The 18,658-nt window shown below is 45.3% G+C and overlaps 1 protein-coding gene across 1 annotated transcript; it reads left to right on the forward strand.

The window, feature by feature from the left end:
* Positions 1-940: 940 nt before the first annotated feature.
* LOC308532348 (E3 ubiquitin-protein ligase NRDP1-like) lies at positions 941-4,297 on the forward strand (the record flags this gene model as incomplete). The annotated part of the gene is made up of 2 exons (XM_081109750.1): positions 941-1,923; positions 4,205-4,297. One exon carries the CDS (start codon positions 941-943, stop codon positions 1,892-1,894), a length of 954 nt encoding a protein of 317 aa, XP_080965876.1. The 3' UTR covers positions 1,895-1,923; positions 4,205-4,297.
* Between the last annotated feature and the right edge of the window lie 14,361 nt (positions 4,298-18,658).

Below are 18,658 nucleotides of genomic sequence, written 5' to 3' on the forward strand. Positions count from 1 at the left end.
AGAGGCACTGTGCTAGATATTTTGGGGAATGTAATGCTGAACTATACAGACTTTGCTGTCAAAGTATATACCATATTGCATGGGATGCATAAATAATTAGCAATAATACAAAGCAAAGTGTGGGGCTGGAATACGATTAGGGACAATCTTGCATCGAAGGAGGCGGAAGTAGCTTCAACATGCACCAGGTTGATTAACTTCAAATATACAACCAGCCACCAAGAGGAATTTGGAGAGGTGCAGGCTTAGATGATTTTGAGATCACTAAAGAAAAACACTTTTCTCCTCCCCTCACTCTACTTATTAATTCTGAGTTCAAAGCTAATCTAACAACCTATGAGTGTGCCTAGGGTTGAGGTTTTGATTCCCAGTCAAGGGCACATCCCCAGCCCTGGTTGGGGCACATGGAGGAGGGAACCAATTGACGTGTCTCTCTCATACCAATGTCTCTCTCTCTCTCTCTCTCTCTCTCTCTCTCTCTCTCTCTCCCACACACATACCTCCCTCTCTCCCTTCCACTCTCTCTAAAAACATCAATGGAAAAAATATCCTCGGGTGAGGCCTAACACGTACACACACACACAAATCACGTTGAGAAGTTTGCATTCTAATGCAATCCCAAGTGGAATTAAAACGAGTAACTAAAAATAAGTAAATAACTAAAATGAGCACCAGTGCTACAGCCTCTGCTCCAGCGGGGCTGGGGTACAGGGCGCCCAGACTGCTTCCAGGGGAGCGCTCCTGATTGTGACATCACACCCATCCCCGTGGCGACGGAGCTAAAGACCGGGAAGGAAGACTTCAGATGGAGAAGAGCCAGCAGGCTCGGTTATGGGAAGCGTCTCCTGAGTGGCGCTGAGTGGAGGCATCGGGCTTGGAGCCTTGTGAACAGGGAAGCTGCCCCTCGACACCGGGAAGGGCCTGCTGTCAGTGCGGAGCCATGGGGTATGACGTAACCCGCTTCCAGGGGGATGTGGACGAAGACCTGATCTGTCCTATTTGCAGCGGAGTCCTGGAGCAGCCCGTGCAGGCCCCGCGCTGCGAGCATGCCTTCTGCAACGCCTGCATCACCCAGTGGTTCTCTCAGCAGCAGACGTGTCCGGTGGACCGCAGCGTCGTGACGGCGGCCCACCTGAGCCCGGTGCCTCGGATCCTGCAGAACATGCTGTCCAAGCTGCAGATCACCTGCGACAACGCGGTCTTTGGCTGCAGTGCCGTGGTCCGGCTCGACAACCTCCGGTCTCACCTCAGCGACTGCGAGCACAACCCCAGGCGGCCTGTGACCTGCGAGCAGGGCGACGGCCTGGAGAGGCCCAAAGACGAGCTGCCCAGCCACCGCCGCATGGCGCACCTGCGCGCACTGGTCCAGCAGCAGCAGGCGCGCATCGCCGAGCTGGAGAAGACCTCGGCCGACCACGCGCACCAGCTGGCGGAGCAGAAGCGAGCCATCCGGCAGCTGAAGGCACACCTGGCTGCAGGGCGCAGCGCCAGCCCCGACCGGCAACACCTGGAGGAGACCCGTGGGGGCAGTGAGGTCCTGCAGTGGGTGAACTCCCTGCAGCCAGCAAGAGTGACCCGCTGGGGAGGGATGATCTCCACCCCGGACGCTGCCCTCCAGGCGGTCATCGAGCGCTCCCTGGTGGACAGTGGCTGCCCCGCCGCCATCGTCCCGGAGCTGATAGAAAACGCCCACGAGCGCAGCTGGCCCCAGGGTCTGGCCACGCTCGAGACCAGACAGATGAACCGGCGGTGCTATAAGAACTACGTGGCCAAGCGCATCCCCGGCAAGCAGGCTGTTGTGGTGATGGCCTGTGAGAACCAGCACATGGGCGACGACATGGTGCAGCAGCCGGGCCTTGTCATGATCTTCTCGCCCGGCGTGGAAGAGATGTAGGTCTCGGCGGGCTGTCAGGAGCCTGTCAGGTGGGAAACCCAGATTCCCTTCTTTTGCCTGATCTCTCCCGCGACGATGTCTGTTGGGAAAGTCCCCATCCCTGTGTCTATTTTCCGGCCCAGGGTCTCCGGTTGCAGACATTTGCAGAAAGCACGAACATATTCACCTTCTCTAGAGGATCAGCCTGGAGGGAGAAATCTGTCCTCGTTCCCCACCTCCGAAACCAGGGACCCCGAGCAGACAGGCCTGCTGCCTCTCAACCTTGAGGGGGCAGCTTCGGGGAGGTGACATCCTAAAGAAATAGTGAGGGTGGGACCCAAACCCTAGAAACTACGAGCCAATAACTGGCCATCACCGAGGTCCTTGGGGAGGACTGGGCCTCCGTGCCAAGCAACACCTTGCTGAGCCCACCTTAAGGTGCGGGCTCCCCCTGGGCCTGCAGGTGTGCGGGTTGGGGTGCTGGAAATTTCCAGCTGAGCTCTTCTTTCCTACACTTCCTCTTCATTAGGGAGAGGCAGGAGTGGGGGCAGGGGGTACGTCTGTTGGGGTGACTATGCTCAGCAAGCAGCAGCTCCCTGGCTTTTGCTGAAATCGGGTCGGCCGCTGCGTCTGTGGCACAGGCCCCAATACCTCCCTAGCCCCCTCTCTGGCGCGGTGATTGCTGTTTACAGTTCACTCCCTCCCACTTTTTTATTTTTTGAATGGCCTGGTCGTGGCTACCCCACTTTTCCAGCCCAGCCACATTGTTGGCAGTTTAATTTACTTTTTTTTTTTTTTTAAGAAAGGAAAAAGAAAAAAATTAACAAAGCTTGGAACTTTTCTTTAGCCGTTCCTATGCTGGGGGTTCTGGACAGGGTGGGACAGGGGTGGGTCTGTTTTATACGTTTCCTTCCCAGCACAACCGCTGGCTTCAATTGAGGAAGGGCCAAGGGAGCCCTGGGCTGAACTTAGTCTGCCCCAACCCCCCGTAACCCCACCGGAGACGAGGAGCTGCCTCTAGTCCCCGAGGGATGTGACAGTCCTGCACTGATGCCTGGGCCCCCCGAGAACTTTGCTCCCGGCCCCTCTGGAATAGAGCATTCATTTTGAAGGAACCACCCCCAGCCCCCATTTTCTTGGAGATTATAGCCAGGCTCTGAGCTTCACCAGGCAAGGTGGGATACACATTCTGTCTTGTCTCTGAGTGAGGGCTATACCCTCTCTCACCCATGCCCCTGAAGGACCGCAGCTCCATTTCAGGCTACCCTTGACCCCTAGGTGGCTGGCAGAGTAAGACAAGGGAAGGGATAGGGGGTGTGATTATTTTATATGCAGGTGGGAGTGGGGTTAAAGAGAGATGGCCCTATAACAGCTGCTTCTCTTTACGCAGTGTATTCCAGCTTGCTGTAGGTCTGGGTAGTTGGGTCAGGACTCCACTGGGCCTGGCTGGCCTGACTCAGTGGTTGAGCCTTGACCTATGAGCCACGAGGTCATAGTTAGATTCCCAAGCAGGGCACATGCCTAGGTTGGAGGCTCGATCCCCAGTAGAGGGCATGCAGGAGGCAGCCGATCGATCAATGATTCTCTCTCGTCATTGATGTATTAATGTTTCTATCTCTCTCTTCCTCTCTGAAATCAATAAAAACCCAGGCATATGTCTTTACTGGGAATTGAACCATGATCTCCTGGTTCATAGGTGGATGCTCAACTACTGAGCCATGCCAGCCGGGCAATAAAAAATATATTGAAAAAAGACTCCACTGGGAGTGGAGTGGAGGGATACAGCTTGAAGGGTGTAGGGAGCAGTCATATGTTCCAGCTCCAGGACCCTGAGCTCAGGAATTTGAAAACGTTGCTATACTTGGTCTGGTTACTACGTTTCTCCCGCTCCCTGTGGCCCCGCCTGCCTTATCCGGGCCCAGTCCTGCCTCTCCGCATCCTCAGATGAGCCAGGAAGCTCAGCTCAGGCTCCCCGCTTCCCACCAGAGGCTCTGCAGGTTGCAGGTTGCAGGTTGTTATCGGCTGACTGCACTAATAATAAAGCTTCCTCTCAACTCTCTAAATTCTTAATTCAGTGTCACTCCCCTTCTGGTGAAGGTGTCTCCTCTGCTCTGACCTTTTTCTCACCTTCATTCCTCCTCCTCCTTCCTCACTCTGTCACCTACCCACGTCTTAAGAGCGAGCCATGGTTTTAGGAGGCAGTCTGCCTGGGGTTATGGGCACCTCACATCTTCTGTGCCCTCTGTGCCCTCCTCCACCCTTCCCTCCTGCCTCCTGCCCTGCAGCAGCCAACACTCGCTCTCCAGTGATCTGAGTTTTGTTTTTTTCCAGGGTCTGCCTCTGCCTCAAATTCCACACCTTGTGCTCCTGGGGTCCGGCAACACTTTCCACAGAAGATATGCATGTGCCTCTCTCCCGTGTTCCATCTTTGCTTTGGAATCTGGGATTCCCTCGTAGGCAGGGCAGCCCCCACCCCACCCCCAGGCCTCCTAACCGAGGAAGCAAATGTGAGGGACACCTGGACCCACCGACTACCTGCTGTGCTTGTCAAACCTCGACACACCCTTTCGTAGGCACTTGCTGCCACCTCTTCCCTGTCATGAGAAAAAGAAAATATCCTTTTCCCTGAATAATAAATATATATTTTAAAACCTCTGCCCTGCGGGTGTGGCTCAATGGTTGAACGTCGACCTATGAGCAAGGAGGTCACAGTTTGACTCTTGGTCAGGGCACATGCCCAGGTTGTGGGCTGGCTTGATGCCCAGTAGGGGACGTGCAGGAGGCAGTCGATCAATGATTCTCTCTCATCGTTAATGTTTCTATCTCTCTCTCCCTATTCCTTCCTCTCTGAAATCAATAACAATTTTTAAAAATTAAAAAACCCTTTTATTAGCAAAGAAATGGAAATTAAGGTAATTGAATAATATTTTAACTTTTTATTGATTGGTTGATTTTAGAGAGAGAGAGAGAGGGAGGAAGGGAGAAAGAGAAACATTGATTTGTTGTTCTATCTATTTATGCATTCATTGGGTAATTCTTATGTGTGATCAAACCCATGCCTTGGCATATCGCGATGATGCTCTAACCAACTGAGCTACCCAGCCAGGGCATATTTTAACTTATTCAATTACCAAATATTTTTTCCAGTTATATTTTTTGCTGCTGAGAGTATGAAGAGGGAGTTTCTTACCCGCTGTTGATAATAGCAATCCTTCTGCAAAGCTCTTTGGCAAAATTCAAAAAAGTTTATGTCCCTTTATCCCTTCTGTTTTACTTCTGGGATGTTATTTTCAGGAAATGATGAGACATACATTTTAAAAATAATGCAAAGAGATGTTTCTCATCATTATTTATAACAATACATAATTTTAAATAATCTAGGTTGCAAAAATAGGAACATAATTAAATAACTGATTATGTTTCCATATGATGAAATACTGTAGAGTACTAAAAATAACTTTACAAAGACATTTAGGATTTTAATGGCACAGGTTATAAAGATAACGGTTGTATATAATACATGTTTATGTATGTAACCTATGTATATGCATATATAATCAGTATGTGTGTGTGTATGAACATCTGTTGACAGAACCAGCTACATAATTTGTAGGGCCCAGTGCAAAATGAAACGCAATCCCTCTTGTTCAAAAATTATCCATAATGCCAAGGCAGCAATCGTAGAGCCTCATACCAAGTGCAGGGCCCTTCTGAACGCGAGTCCTGTGTGACTGCACATGTCCCATGCCCTTGAAATTGTCCCTGACTATAGAAAAAAGACTGAAGGGATAGATCCGAAAATGTCAACAGCCATTACCTTTGGGCTTAGGGATTAATGATGACTTTTATTTTATGCATTTTACCAATTTTCACAATAGACATGTATTTTATAATCAGTGAAAAAATAGTATGTCTTTAAAAAAAACTAGTACTGAAGGCAGCACTAGAGTGAATTGCATTATATTTTGGTTTTAAAGCCTTTTAAATATCCATCTTGGGCCACTGGCATAACAGATACTCTTTTTTAAAAATTGTATGTTATGTTTTTAAGTCACTGTAAAGACCATAGCAAAATATAAAAATGAAATCAGTTCTTGGCTAAGTGAAGAAAGCAAGCCATGCTGAACCACAAATATCATATTTCCATCTATTTTTGTCCCATGTAGAATTAGCTTTGGTTGGACCCTGAACATTTGCTTGAATGGCGCAATGCTAAAAATTTCTCCTCTGGTCTCCTCGGACTTACATTCATACACTTGACAGGCCGCACCAGCACAGGGAAGGAAGACCTGCAGGAGGCCGATTGCATACTAAGCATTGACCAGTTCAAGGAAGGATTCAGCAATACTCTTTTTCCCCCCTCTAAACTGAAGAAAGGTTGCATCTGGAAGACAACAAAAGACCCCTTTAATGTGAGAGCATTGAGTCAAAAAATTATACAGAGGGTATTTGCAATGCATTCTCTTAGAAGTTACACAGAGAAGCCTCAAGCTGAGCGATTAATGACGTATAACGTGTCATTTTGGCACTAATGGAGTACAAGAGCCAAGGCAAATCATTCGGTCCTTTTAGTGCCCTCGCAGACAATCTGTCTACCTGCAAAGGGTTGCCCCTGCAGACCCCTTTGGTGCAGGCTTCATGTTCTGGTGTATTCTCTGCTGTACTGCACACTCAATTACCCCCTCCCCGTCCCCCCACACAGCAAAGAGGAGACTCACACTAATTTTTGTGTCTAGACTGTAAATGTGCACACATTTAAATTTTACTTGTTCAGCAATTACTTGTTAATTTAACAAATATCATGGCAGCGCCTACTATTTGCCAGGGACTGTGCTAGCTGTTCCTGGGGATAAGCACCCAGCAATGTAAACCTGGTCCCTGTCCTACTGGGGCTCATAGTTTAATAGCTTGCAGTTTACTTTTAAGGAAAAGACCCAAAACAAGTTATGAACAAATAATAGCAAATAAAGGTACTACAAGATGTTTTGGTGTTTTGTTAAAACAAAAGCAAAATTTTTAGACAATTTAGTTATAAGCACACTGTAGTTTTATGACAATTTGACCACAAGGGAAAGGCTTCTGGCAGACCAAAGATTCCTTCTTGGTAGAAATATTTTATAGGAAAATTAAAAAGGTAATCTTTTTTGATTGTATATAAAAGAATGTTTGTTTAAGGTCACTCTGGTCCAGGGGTGGGCAAACTTTTTGACTCGAGGGCCACAATGGGTTCTTAAACTGGACCGGAGGGCCGGAACAAAAGCATAGATGGAGTGTTTGTGTGAACTAATATAAATTCAAAGTAAACATCATTACATAAAAGGGTACGGTCTTTTATTTCAATAGTTTTATTCATTTCAAACAGGCCGGATCCGGCCCGCGGGCTGTAGTTTGCCCACGGCTGCAGTCAGTTACGTGGGTGGGTGATCCATTGTCTCAAAATAAATCAGTTAAAATTCAGAAAACTCCTTATGCATTTCATTAGGTAGGAATGCTCATTTCTTCCCAGTCCAGGTTTGGGACAATTTTTCTCTTACAGTATATTTTATTTTTTTAAATATATTTTTATTGATTTCAGAGAGGAAGGGAGAGGTAGAGAGAGATCATTGATTGACTGCTTCCTGCATATCCCCTACTGGAGATTGGACCCGCAACCCAGGCATGTGCCCTTGACCAGAATCAAATCCGGGACCTTTCAGTCCTCAGGCCGATGCTCTATTCACTGAGCCAAACCAGCTAGGGCTTGGGCATTCTTACGGTATATTTTTGTAAGAGACATTTCAATGTACTTCCTCATTTCAGTTTTTAGCTGTAAACACATTCTGTCATCTAGTATCTGTCCACATTTAAAACACAATGGTTGTTCCTGTTTGTTGTGAAATCAGTGGCGGAGATGGCGGTCATGGTGGGAGTCCTAGTTTAATAGAACTGGCAGGAACAATGTCGCTGGGGCTAATATTTAAGTTGAGGAAGTCATATTTTGCCGGGAGCCGGTCCATCCTTGCTGTTTCAAAGGACCTGGCATATATGACATACTGTTCTTAATATGTTTGCTCACCTTCTTGGCACTATGTGTTTTAACCAAGGTCTCCTCTCTGAGAAAGGTTGTTTCCCCAGGTAGGGATTTTCCCCTGAAGTTAGGGAGGGAATAAAACCCCTCAACTAAGTGCCAGGCGGGTAATTAATCACTTTAACTACGAACAATCATGCTTAAGCTACATAATCTTTATTCCCTGGAATGGAGATAAGAAACGCCCTAACTTTATAATAGAGATTGATAGGATTGAATCAACTGGTATAAATACAGATGTAACAAGATAGCGAGAGACAGAACTTAGAAGACAGAACCTACACAGAACCTAGAGACAGAAGAACTTCGCTGGAGAGAACATGGCAAAAGATCCTGGACTGAACCTGACTACAGAAATTGGCAAGAGAACCTGACTAGAACCTGGTGACTGAACCTGGCTGGAGAACCTGGACAGAACCTGCCTGGAGAACCTAGCGAGGGAACATGGCTACAGAACCTGGCTGGAGAACCTGGAGAACCTAGCAAGAGAACATGGACACAGAACCTGGCTGGAGATCCTAACCAGAACTTCGCTGGAGATCCAGAGCAGAACCTCTCTGGAGATCCAGACCAGAACTTGGCTGGAGAACCTGGCTGGAGAACCTAGCAAGAGAACATGGACACAGAACTTCGCTGGAGATCCAGACCAGAACTTGGCTGGAGATCCTGGTTAGAGATCCTGGCTAGGCTGCTGATCAACTGAACGCTGTCTCTGTGTCATTCCTTCTTCGCCGACTCCGTCCACACCTTTGGGGACCCCTGGACCTGCTGGGGTTGGACCCCAGCAATATTTGAGGTCCAAAGGAAGACAAAAAGCTGGTCAAGTGAGATGACAGGGAAAAGCATTCCATTTGGGGGAACAGCTTGCATGAAGGCTCTGAGAAAGGAGAGTAACTTGAAGATGGCATTACGTGAGGAAGGGGACAGAGAAGATTTGAATCCAATTCAGAAAGTTGAGAGATGGACACTGACTGGTCCATTCGGAGCCAAATGCCAATCCCGTGTGGGTCAGGTACTATGAATACTGTGGGAGGAACTAGGGTGAGATGCTAAGACCAGAGGAAGGGAGATAAGAACCCGAGAAAGGAAGGGGAAGGTGACTCTTTCACGTCCCCATAGAAGAAAGACCTTTGTAAAAACCGAGGTCATCGTCCTTTTCTGCACACCAGCAAGGGTGACTTTTGTGATTCGTGACGTCAGGACCAGGCTTGGGAAGCAGGAGCACTGCGCTGACGAAGGGAGTCCTGGGCTTACACCACCAGCTCTAGCTGATATGCTCTGTTCTGCTGGGGACAGGTCCTGAGCCTGTGTACCCTGGCTGAGAGAATGTCTTCTTGCAGACCCAACTCTCTAAAGACAGGTTGAAAGAAGTAGATAAGAGAGGAATTAGGGCCCGGCCAGCATGGCTCAGTGGTTGAGCATCAACCTATGAACCAGGAGGTCACGGTGCGATTCCCAGTGAGGGCACCTGCCTGGGTTGCAGGCTCATCCCCCGTAGGGGGTTGTGCATCACCCAGCTGATCGATGATTCTCTCTCATCACTGATGTTTCTGTCTCTCTCTCCCTCGCCTTTCCTCTCTGAATTCAATGAAAAAAATATATATAGTTCAATAAAATATATAGTAGCCCTAATTTAGCCTCAGGCTAAAACCACATTTCTCTAAACACAGTTTATAAGAAAACCCTACCTAGATCTACTTTCTAAATGGCTTAGAATTTGAAGGGGGGAGATAGAAGAGATTAGCCCCAGACCTCCAGCAGATGGATTTTGGTTAGATATGAGAATATCTTGAAATAGTGTTCTATTCGTCAGGACTTTTTACTATAAAGACAAAATTCAACTCAAACTCTTTTAAGCCAAAAACAAAAAACAAACATGGCCAGCATAGCTCAGTTGATTTGATGTCATCCTCAGTACCAAAAGGTTGCTGGTTTGATTCCTAGTCAGGACACATATAAGAATCCTATATATAGCCCTAGCCGGTTTGGCTCAGTGGATAGAGCGTCCGCCTGCGGATTGAAGGGTCCCAGGTTCGATTCTAGTCAAGGGCATGTACCTGAGTTGTGGGCACATCTCCAGTAGGGGGTGTGTAGGAGGCAGCTGATCGATGTTTCTCTCTCATCGATGTTTCTGACTCTCTATCCCTCTCCGCTATGCTCAAGCCATGCCCACCAACCACGCCCATCAGCCAATCAGGAGCGAGTATGCAAACTAACCCAACTAAGGTGGCCGTGGCCACGGAGCTGGAGCGAGCAGGAGGCTTGGGCTGCCCCCGGCAATGGAGGAAGCCAAGCTTCCCGCCTGCCCTGGCTGGCTCTCAGCTCTGCTCAAGGCTACGAAGTTTCAATTATAGAAGATAAATAAATCCCAGGAAAAAAAAGAAAGAAAAAAAGGAGAGGCTGGGAGCTTGGGTCGCCGGGGGGTGTGGCCAGCCTGAAAACAACCATCAGCCCCTCACCCAGGCTGGCCAGGCACCCCAAAGGGACCCCCACCCTGATCCGGGACACCCTTCAGGGCAAACCAGCTGGCCCCCACCAGTGCACCAGGCCTCTATCCTATATAATAAATGGGTAATATGCAAATCGACCCTAACAGCAGAATGACTGGGAATGACTGGTCACTATGACACACACTGACCACCAGGGGGCGGACACTCAATGCAGGAGCTGCCCCTGGTGGTCAGTGCGCTCCCACAGGGGGAGCTCTGCTCAGCCACAAGCCAGGCTGACGGCTGCCAGCACAGCAGTGGTGGTGGGATCCTCTCCCGCCTCCTCAGCAGCACTAAGGATGTCCGACTCCAGCTTAGGCCTGCTCTCCGTTGGCAAGTGGACATTCCCCGAGGGCTCCTGGGCTGCCAGAGGGATTTCTGACAGCTTAGGCCCAATTCCCCAGGGAGCAGGCCTAAGCCAACAAGTGGACATTCCCCGAGGGGTCCCAGACTGCGAGAGGGCACAGGCCGGACTGAGGGACCCCTCTGAGTGCACAAATTTTTGTGCACTGGGCCTCTAGTCTTCTACATAAAAGGCTAAGTGACCAGCCTGTACATATGACATGCACTGGCAACTTAAAATAAACATTGACTCGCGCATGCGCGATACATGTAAAGCTCTCGCTGGCACCAATCACACTTGTGCATTTCTATCTCTGTTATTGTCAATCATGAATTTGATTGCCTTTGTTGACATTCTGAAGCTTAAAGAAAGTGGTGGCATCGACAAAATATGTCTGAAGACCATTAATAAATCACAAGGACAAACTCTAGACAGCGTAAGAACATTCCTACCTGAATCCGTTTTCAGACATGGTCAGTTATATGTTGCTTTCTCTCAAGTTCAAAGAGCATGTGACGTTAAAGTTGTAAATACTTCATCACAAGGGAAATTAGTCAAGCACTCTGAGAGTGTTTTTACTCTTAATGTGGTATACAGGGAGATATTAGAATAAGCTTAATCAATTTATCAGTCATTGTTTTTATCAATGTTGTTTTTATATCATATTTTTGTTGTTTTTATATCATTTCTTTGTTGTTGTTATGTCATGGTGTTATTGTTTATTTATTAATCAATTTATATATTATTTTCATATGCAATTTTCTTTCATCTCTGGCACTTCTATTATAGAGAAAGTGAATAGCGATATTAAAATAATTTCCTTTTAATGAATTTCCTTTCAATGTGCACGAATCCATGCACCGGGCCACAAGTCAAGCAATACACGTGCGAACAAGTGGAACAACAAATCAATGTTTCTTTTTCTCTCTCAATTCAAAAAATAAATTAAAAAAAATGAAAGAGGAAGAGTCCACATCTGATCTGAAGCACCCACAGCTGTGAAAATATCATGACTACTACATATTAGGTACAATGTTGGGCACATTTGGATAAGAATAATTTGAGATTTGTATTCATCTCCAAGATACACCTCTCTGTATGAAGTTATATGGATAAAGATGTAGCTTCAGTTTCAAACTAGAGACCTGGCACCATCTCCGTGCAAATTAAAAATACCAGTGAATCATTTACATATCTCCTAGAAACCAAGAATATTATACCTCCAGCAATTTGGATAATGCCATGAATTGAGGTGTTTTTTTCCCCTCTCTCTTTCTTTTTTAAAAATTCTAATTAAGCCATCCATCACTTCAAGGTGACAATTTTTTCAAGTCCTTAAGACCAATGCTTTTTAAAACCATTGAATTTTATTTGGTTTCCTATGGCAGGAGAAATTTTGACTCATAGGGGAATATCTCACATAAGTGGCCATCTGTTACTTCTGGAGGAGGGGAGGGGAGAGTGTAGCGTGTAGAGGAGTCTTCTTCCATCCCTTCCTCTGGAAAGCTCTCACTCTCCTGCTCCACAGGATTCTGGCCGCACACTCTACGGGCGGTGGTTCCCAACCTTTTTTTGGCCACGCCCCACCTGAGCATCTCTAAAATCCTGATGCCCCCCTGTGACGCGTAATTCTTATTATTCAAAAAGTGAACTCCTACTCATGTGGAGGAAGCCTAAAAGGCCATTAACTTGGTCTAAGCAAGCTTCCAAAGAACATGGCAGCCATGAAAGAGAAAAATAAAAGAACGAAAGGACAATGGAAGTACTGGGGAAGAAATCACTAAGAAAATTGTTAAAAAAAAATAATATGAAGTGATATGAAAAAATAGCAAAAAAGTTTCAAAACATATAATAGAGAACTGAAATGCATAAATATGCCACAATATATATTTACAGACTGTATATGAGGCCCCTAGAACCATAAGAAATGCAAAAAATTCACTATTAATAACTCATTTTTGAATTGCTCCCCTTAAAAATCAAATTGCCCCCCTATGGGGTGTGTGCCCCATGTTGGGAACCACTGCTCTATGGCCTTTTTTTTTTCCCCCACTTCCTCAATCAGTTATTCATCTTGGATTCAGACTTGTGCTGGAGTTTCCACGTGGCACTCTAAAACGCCGGGTGACGAAGTGAGGGCAAGAGTTTGGAAGAGGGCTAGTTTCATGTCCGTATAGTTGCCATGCAGCACTTTTGAGAGTTTGCTCTTTCCGAAATGCTCTTGGCCACAGGGCAGCGTCCTCTCCAGGGCTGGGGACAGGGGTGAAAGAGAGCTGCTGCCCTCCAGTGGTTTTCCCTGGTAACTACAACAGTGGCTGTACCCCAACTCATGCAGAGACTTCCGTGGAGACTTCCAGGAACCAGCCAGCACCTCAGACAGGGTAGGAGGGAGACAGATTTTCCTGGGAGCAAGAGGCAACAAAAGGCAGTAACATGCCATATCTTTTTTTTTTTTTAATATATTTTATTGATTTCTTACAGAGAGGAAGGGAGAGAGATAGTCAGAAACATCGATGAGAGAGAAACATCGATCAGCTGCCTCCTGCACATCTCCCACTGGGGATGTGCCCGCAACCCAGGCACGTGCCCCTGACCGGAATTGAACCCGGGACCCTTCAGTCCGCAGGCCGACGCTCTATCCACTGAGCCAAACCGGTTTCGGCAACATGCCACATCTTACTGTTACTGTGACTGCATCAGTACTCAACTTGGTGAAAACTGGAGAACTACGGATTACATATATTGTAAGTTTTCAATGAGAACATATTGCTTTCATAATCAGAGAGGGTATATGTTTAAGATAGAATAAGAACTTAAACATTTATATCAACCTGAGAAAGGTCCATGTAGCCTAAAAATGCAGAATAATTAAAGATGAGGGGTTAGAAAGAATTTTAGGATCAAAGGTTATGTAAATAAAGGCTAAAAGTTCACTTAAGTTGGGGAGGATGGTGAAAACTGGGACCCTTGTGCATTGTCAATGGGAATGTAAAATGGTGCAGCTGCTATAAAAAACTGTATGGCAGTTCCTAAAAAAATGTAACATAGCATTACTATATGATCCAGTAATTTCACATCTAGGCCCCAAAGAGTCAAACGCAGGGATTCAAACATACATATTTACACCCACATTCATAGCAGCATTAGTCATAATAGCAAAAAAAAAATAGAAACAATCCAAATGCCCATCAGCAAATGAATGAATAAACAGAATGTCATATATGCATAAAAAAGAATATTATTGAGTCTTACAAAGGAAGGATATACTGACAGAGGCTACAACATGAGTGAACCTTGAGAACATTATGCTAAATGAAATAAGCCAGAAACAGAGGACATATACTGTGTGATTCCATTCATAGGAGGTACCCAGAATAGGCAAATTCATAGAGACAGAAATTATAAGAGGTTACCAGGGACTGGGGGGAATGGGAAGTTATTGTTTAATGGGTATAGAATTTCTGTCTGGAATGATGAAAAAGTTCTGAAAATAGATCATGGTGATGGTTACATAACATTGTGAATGTACTTAATACCATTGAATTGCACATTTAAAAATGGTTAGAATGGTAAATTTGCCCAGCCATGGTGGCTCAGTGGTTGAACATCAACCTATGAACCAGGAGGTCACAAGTTCCATTTCTGGTCAGAGTATGTGCCTGGGTTGGGGGCTTGAGGCCCAGTGGGGGGCATACAGGAGGCAGCCAATCAATGATTCTCTCTCATCATTGATGTTTCTATCTCTCTTACCTTCTCCCTTCCTCTCTGAAAAAAAAAATATTTAAAAAATAAATAATAGCCAAAACCGGTTTGGCTCAGTGGATAGAGCGTCGGCCTGTGGACTGAAGGGTCCCGGGTTCGATTCCGGTCAAGGGCATGTACCTGGGTTGAGGGCACATCCCCAGTAGGAGATGTGCAGGAGGCAGCTGATCGATGTTTCTCTCTCATCAATGTTTCTAGCTCTCTATCTCTCTCCATTCCTCTCTGTAAAAAAATCAATAAAATATATTAATAAATAAATAAATAATAAAATAAAATGGTAAATGTTATGCCATGTATGTTTTGCCACAATAAAAACATACATGAAATAAAACATTTTACCAAAAAAAAATCCCATAAAATGGATTCATTGTTTTAATTTTAAAGAAATAGGAAATGTTTCTCTTTTTTAAAAAAAAATATTTTTGGACTTTATTGGCTGGTTTTTATTACACAGTGAATACATGTAAAGGGCATTGCTATTATATACTTTATTTATTTATTTATTTTTTTAAATATATTTTATTGATTTTTTACAGAGAGGAAGGGAGAGAGATAGAGAGTTAGAAACATCGATGAGAGAGAAACATCGATCAGCTGCCTCCTGCACATCTCCTACTGGGGATGTGCCCGCAACCCAGGTACATGCCCTTGACCGGAATCGAACCTGGGACCCTTCAGTCCGCAGGCTGACGCTCTATCCACTGAGCCAAACTGGTTTCGGCTATATACTTTAAAATAAGGTTATAATTTCATGGCCTCAGGCCTATTTTTTTTTTTTTTTGTCTTTAGAGCTGAGCCTAACTCAGAAGAGCTGAGCCCAGTAGCCCTCAAGAGCCGACCTAATCCCCAAGGGTAAAGCCAAGTCCCAAAGAGGGGAGCCTAGTTCAGAACAGCCCAGCCCAGTGTGTCGGAGCCCAGCCCTAAGAAACCTTAATCCCACTGGCGCGCTCTCTCTCTCTCTCTCTCTCTCTCTCTCTCTCTCTCTCGTTAATCCATGCCAGAGGATATTTTCCCACTGATGTTTAGGGAGAGTGGAAGATCCTCTCTGAGTTTGAACAGGAGGAGATGGCTGCTCCAGGCTCCGCTGCCTCTGCACCTAGGTCCTGTCATTTTGATTCCCTTCACTAGCACGACCACACCTGCTCCCAGCAGCCTGGCCAACACGCTTGGTGGAGGACCACACAAATTAGTCTTGTTCCTCTGTCATATACCACCAAGTCATTCTAAACATTTTTTAAATGATTAATTGCAATAAATAGAAATGGTATAAATATAATAATATGTCATAGTATAATAATATATAAATAATATTTAATACAAATATCTACATATAAAAATCCATGCAGTTATTATATTAACAACATATAAATACAATAAATGTAATACAAATACACAAAAACATAAATCATTTAGAGGCCTAGGCAGTCTAAAAAGTATCTCCTACAATCTAAATTTCTTCTTTAATTGAAATTAAATATACACACAGGAGTTGAAATTAAATATACAAGGCCTTCGAGGATCTTCATAATCTGGCCCCCAACTTTCTCTCCAATCCTACCTTTTTCCATTTCCCTCCGTATCTGTTGTGCTCCAACAGTGTCTACATGCTCTCAGCATCCTAAAGAGGTCAGTGCTTGCCCACACTTCCACGCCTTGGAACACGAGAGTCGTCTTTCTGGGGGTTGGAACACCCCCTGCCCCCATACCTCCTCTTGAGCTGTCACCACCTCTGTGAAGCCAACATTAACCGCCAGCCGTGTAGACACCCTGCTGTGATCTCTCACACCCTTTGGGCACACACCCAAACTTTCCTGTATATAAGGCCCAATCAACTATGTTGTTTGCTAACAAGCATATTCCAAGATCTTAGAATTTCCATGGGAGAAGCTTGGTAATCTGTATATTTAACAGGTTACCCAGGAGATTCCCGTTTTCAGAGGAGTTTAGGAAACATTGCTCTATGTTATAGAACTTCTCATATTACCAGTATTTGAATGATCTGTCTTCCAACAGCCTGCCCGTTGTGAGTGCTCATCAGTGCATTCCTTGTCCAATATAGTGCCCAATTCATGGGAGGAAGTGAAATACGAATGAATAAAAACTCTGATGTGTATGTTTCTTATCATTAAGAGCTCTGGAGCCCTAGCCAGTTTGGCTCAGTGGATAGAGTATCAGCCTGGAGACCAAAGGGTCCCGGGTGCGACTCTGGTCAAGGGCACGTACCTCAGCTGCAGGCCCCTCCCCGGCCCAGGCCCTGCTCAGGGCTCGTGCAGGAGGCAACCAATCGATGTGTTTCTCTCACATCGATGTTTCTCTTTGTCTTTCCCTCTTTCTCCCACTCTCCCTAAAAACCAACGGAAAAAATGTCCTCGAGTGAGGATAAACAAAATAAATACATAAACAAACAAAAAAAAACACTAACCAATTAAAAAAAATAAAGAGTCCTGGAAATATTGGGAAAGCACTTTTCTGAGTTCCTCATTCCCTTATTCCATGAGAACCACATCTTAGGGTTTGCAGGTTGCTCTTAACTGTGTTTCTTCTTCCTTCCAGGTGCCCCAGTAGTCACTTATTTCCCGCTGTCCCGGTGCTACACATCACCACGGTCTTACTGATGCTGGGATTAAGCCTCAGCGTTCTCTGTATGAAATGAGAATGTTAACGGCCTAGCTCATAGGTTCTGTGTGAGAAGTAAATGGAATAATATATGCAAAACACTTAGCACAGTTGTCTAATATTAGAAAGTGCTAATACATGAGGTAATAATCATGATGAGGAGCAGTCAGACTTAGTAATTTGGGAGATGATATTGCCCCTGTGAAGCCCAAGTACAAAAAAGGAATTCACAATGTGACGCTTTGAGTCATTTCCTTTGAAGGGTTTACTTTAAGACTTAAAAACACTTTCTCCTGTTCCCACATTTCAATATCCTTTCCGAGTCAGTCTTTCTTCTCACATTTCACGGCAGAGTTGACTGAGCATTGTCCCCAACTTTGCCACGGAATAGGAAGGCAGGCATCTCAAAAACCCATATGCACCAGAAGGTCGCCGGTTCGATTCCCGTCAGGGTACAGGCCTGGGTTGCAGGCTCAATCCCCAGTAGGGAGCGTGATAGATGTTTCTCACATTGATGTTTCTCTCTCTCTCCCTCTCCCTTCGTCTCTCTCTACAATCAATTTAAGAAAATATAAAAAAAAACACACAAAAGCAAAGAAAGAGGAATACCATTAGGAACTTTATCCAAAAGGTTAGAAGAGTCTAACTCAGCAAAGAAAGAAAGAAATAAAAATTAGCCGTCCAGTGGCCATCAACTGTCACATCTGAACTCAGTTTATGGTACCCGACATTTATTAAAGTACTTATTCCTTCCTCTGGCGAGTCCTTCAGCTAGTGGAATTTTAAAAGACATGTAACCTGGAGGGCTTACTTAATTATATTCTGCATTTGATTTTAACGGAGAAACCAATCATTACAGCGCACTAAATAACCACGCTTTGGGAGAGAAGCTGACACCCTTTTATGTTTAACTTGGTAATTTTCCGACAGCCATGCCATTTTCTGCACCTGTTGCTTTTCAAATTAATTTTGAAGAAATATCCTTCCTGTAAGTGGACAGCGTGAAGATGAAAACATTCTCACCCCGCGAAAACATCCAGAGTACTTTCACCTTTCCACGGAGAACTCACCCCCCAAGTCAGATGAATGAATTCACTAATTTGAATGCACACGCTCTTTTGGGGGAGGAGAAGGGGGAATTCAAAACAAAACAAAACAAACTCTGCTGGTCTGTCAATTAGAACAAAAATGATTCCCTTTTCTGTCTCTTAGAATATCATCCTAAACTTACGTTTCAACCACTGTCTGAACCATCTCCTGGTGATTAGTCGAATATAAAATCGTAAGACACACAGGGTCCAAAATAATAATTAAACACATTGCTTCCGCCCTGCTCCTTTAAAAAGACAGTCCAGCCTAATGTGATGTGGTCTGCCTATTCCGTACCTAGCCATTCGTTGCTATTTCGCAAAAGTAAAGCCACTGGCGTGTCATGCAATGCTTCTTCCCGTTTCACCGCTCCTCTCTGCAACCGGTTAGAAGCTCTTCCTCCCCCCTTATGTGCTTCC

Source organism: Myotis nattereri, assembly GCF_964212035.1.
Source record: "Myotis nattereri genome assembly, chromosome: 16".
NCBI classification, from domain to species: Eukaryota; Metazoa; Chordata; class Mammalia; order Chiroptera; family Vespertilionidae; genus Myotis; species Myotis nattereri.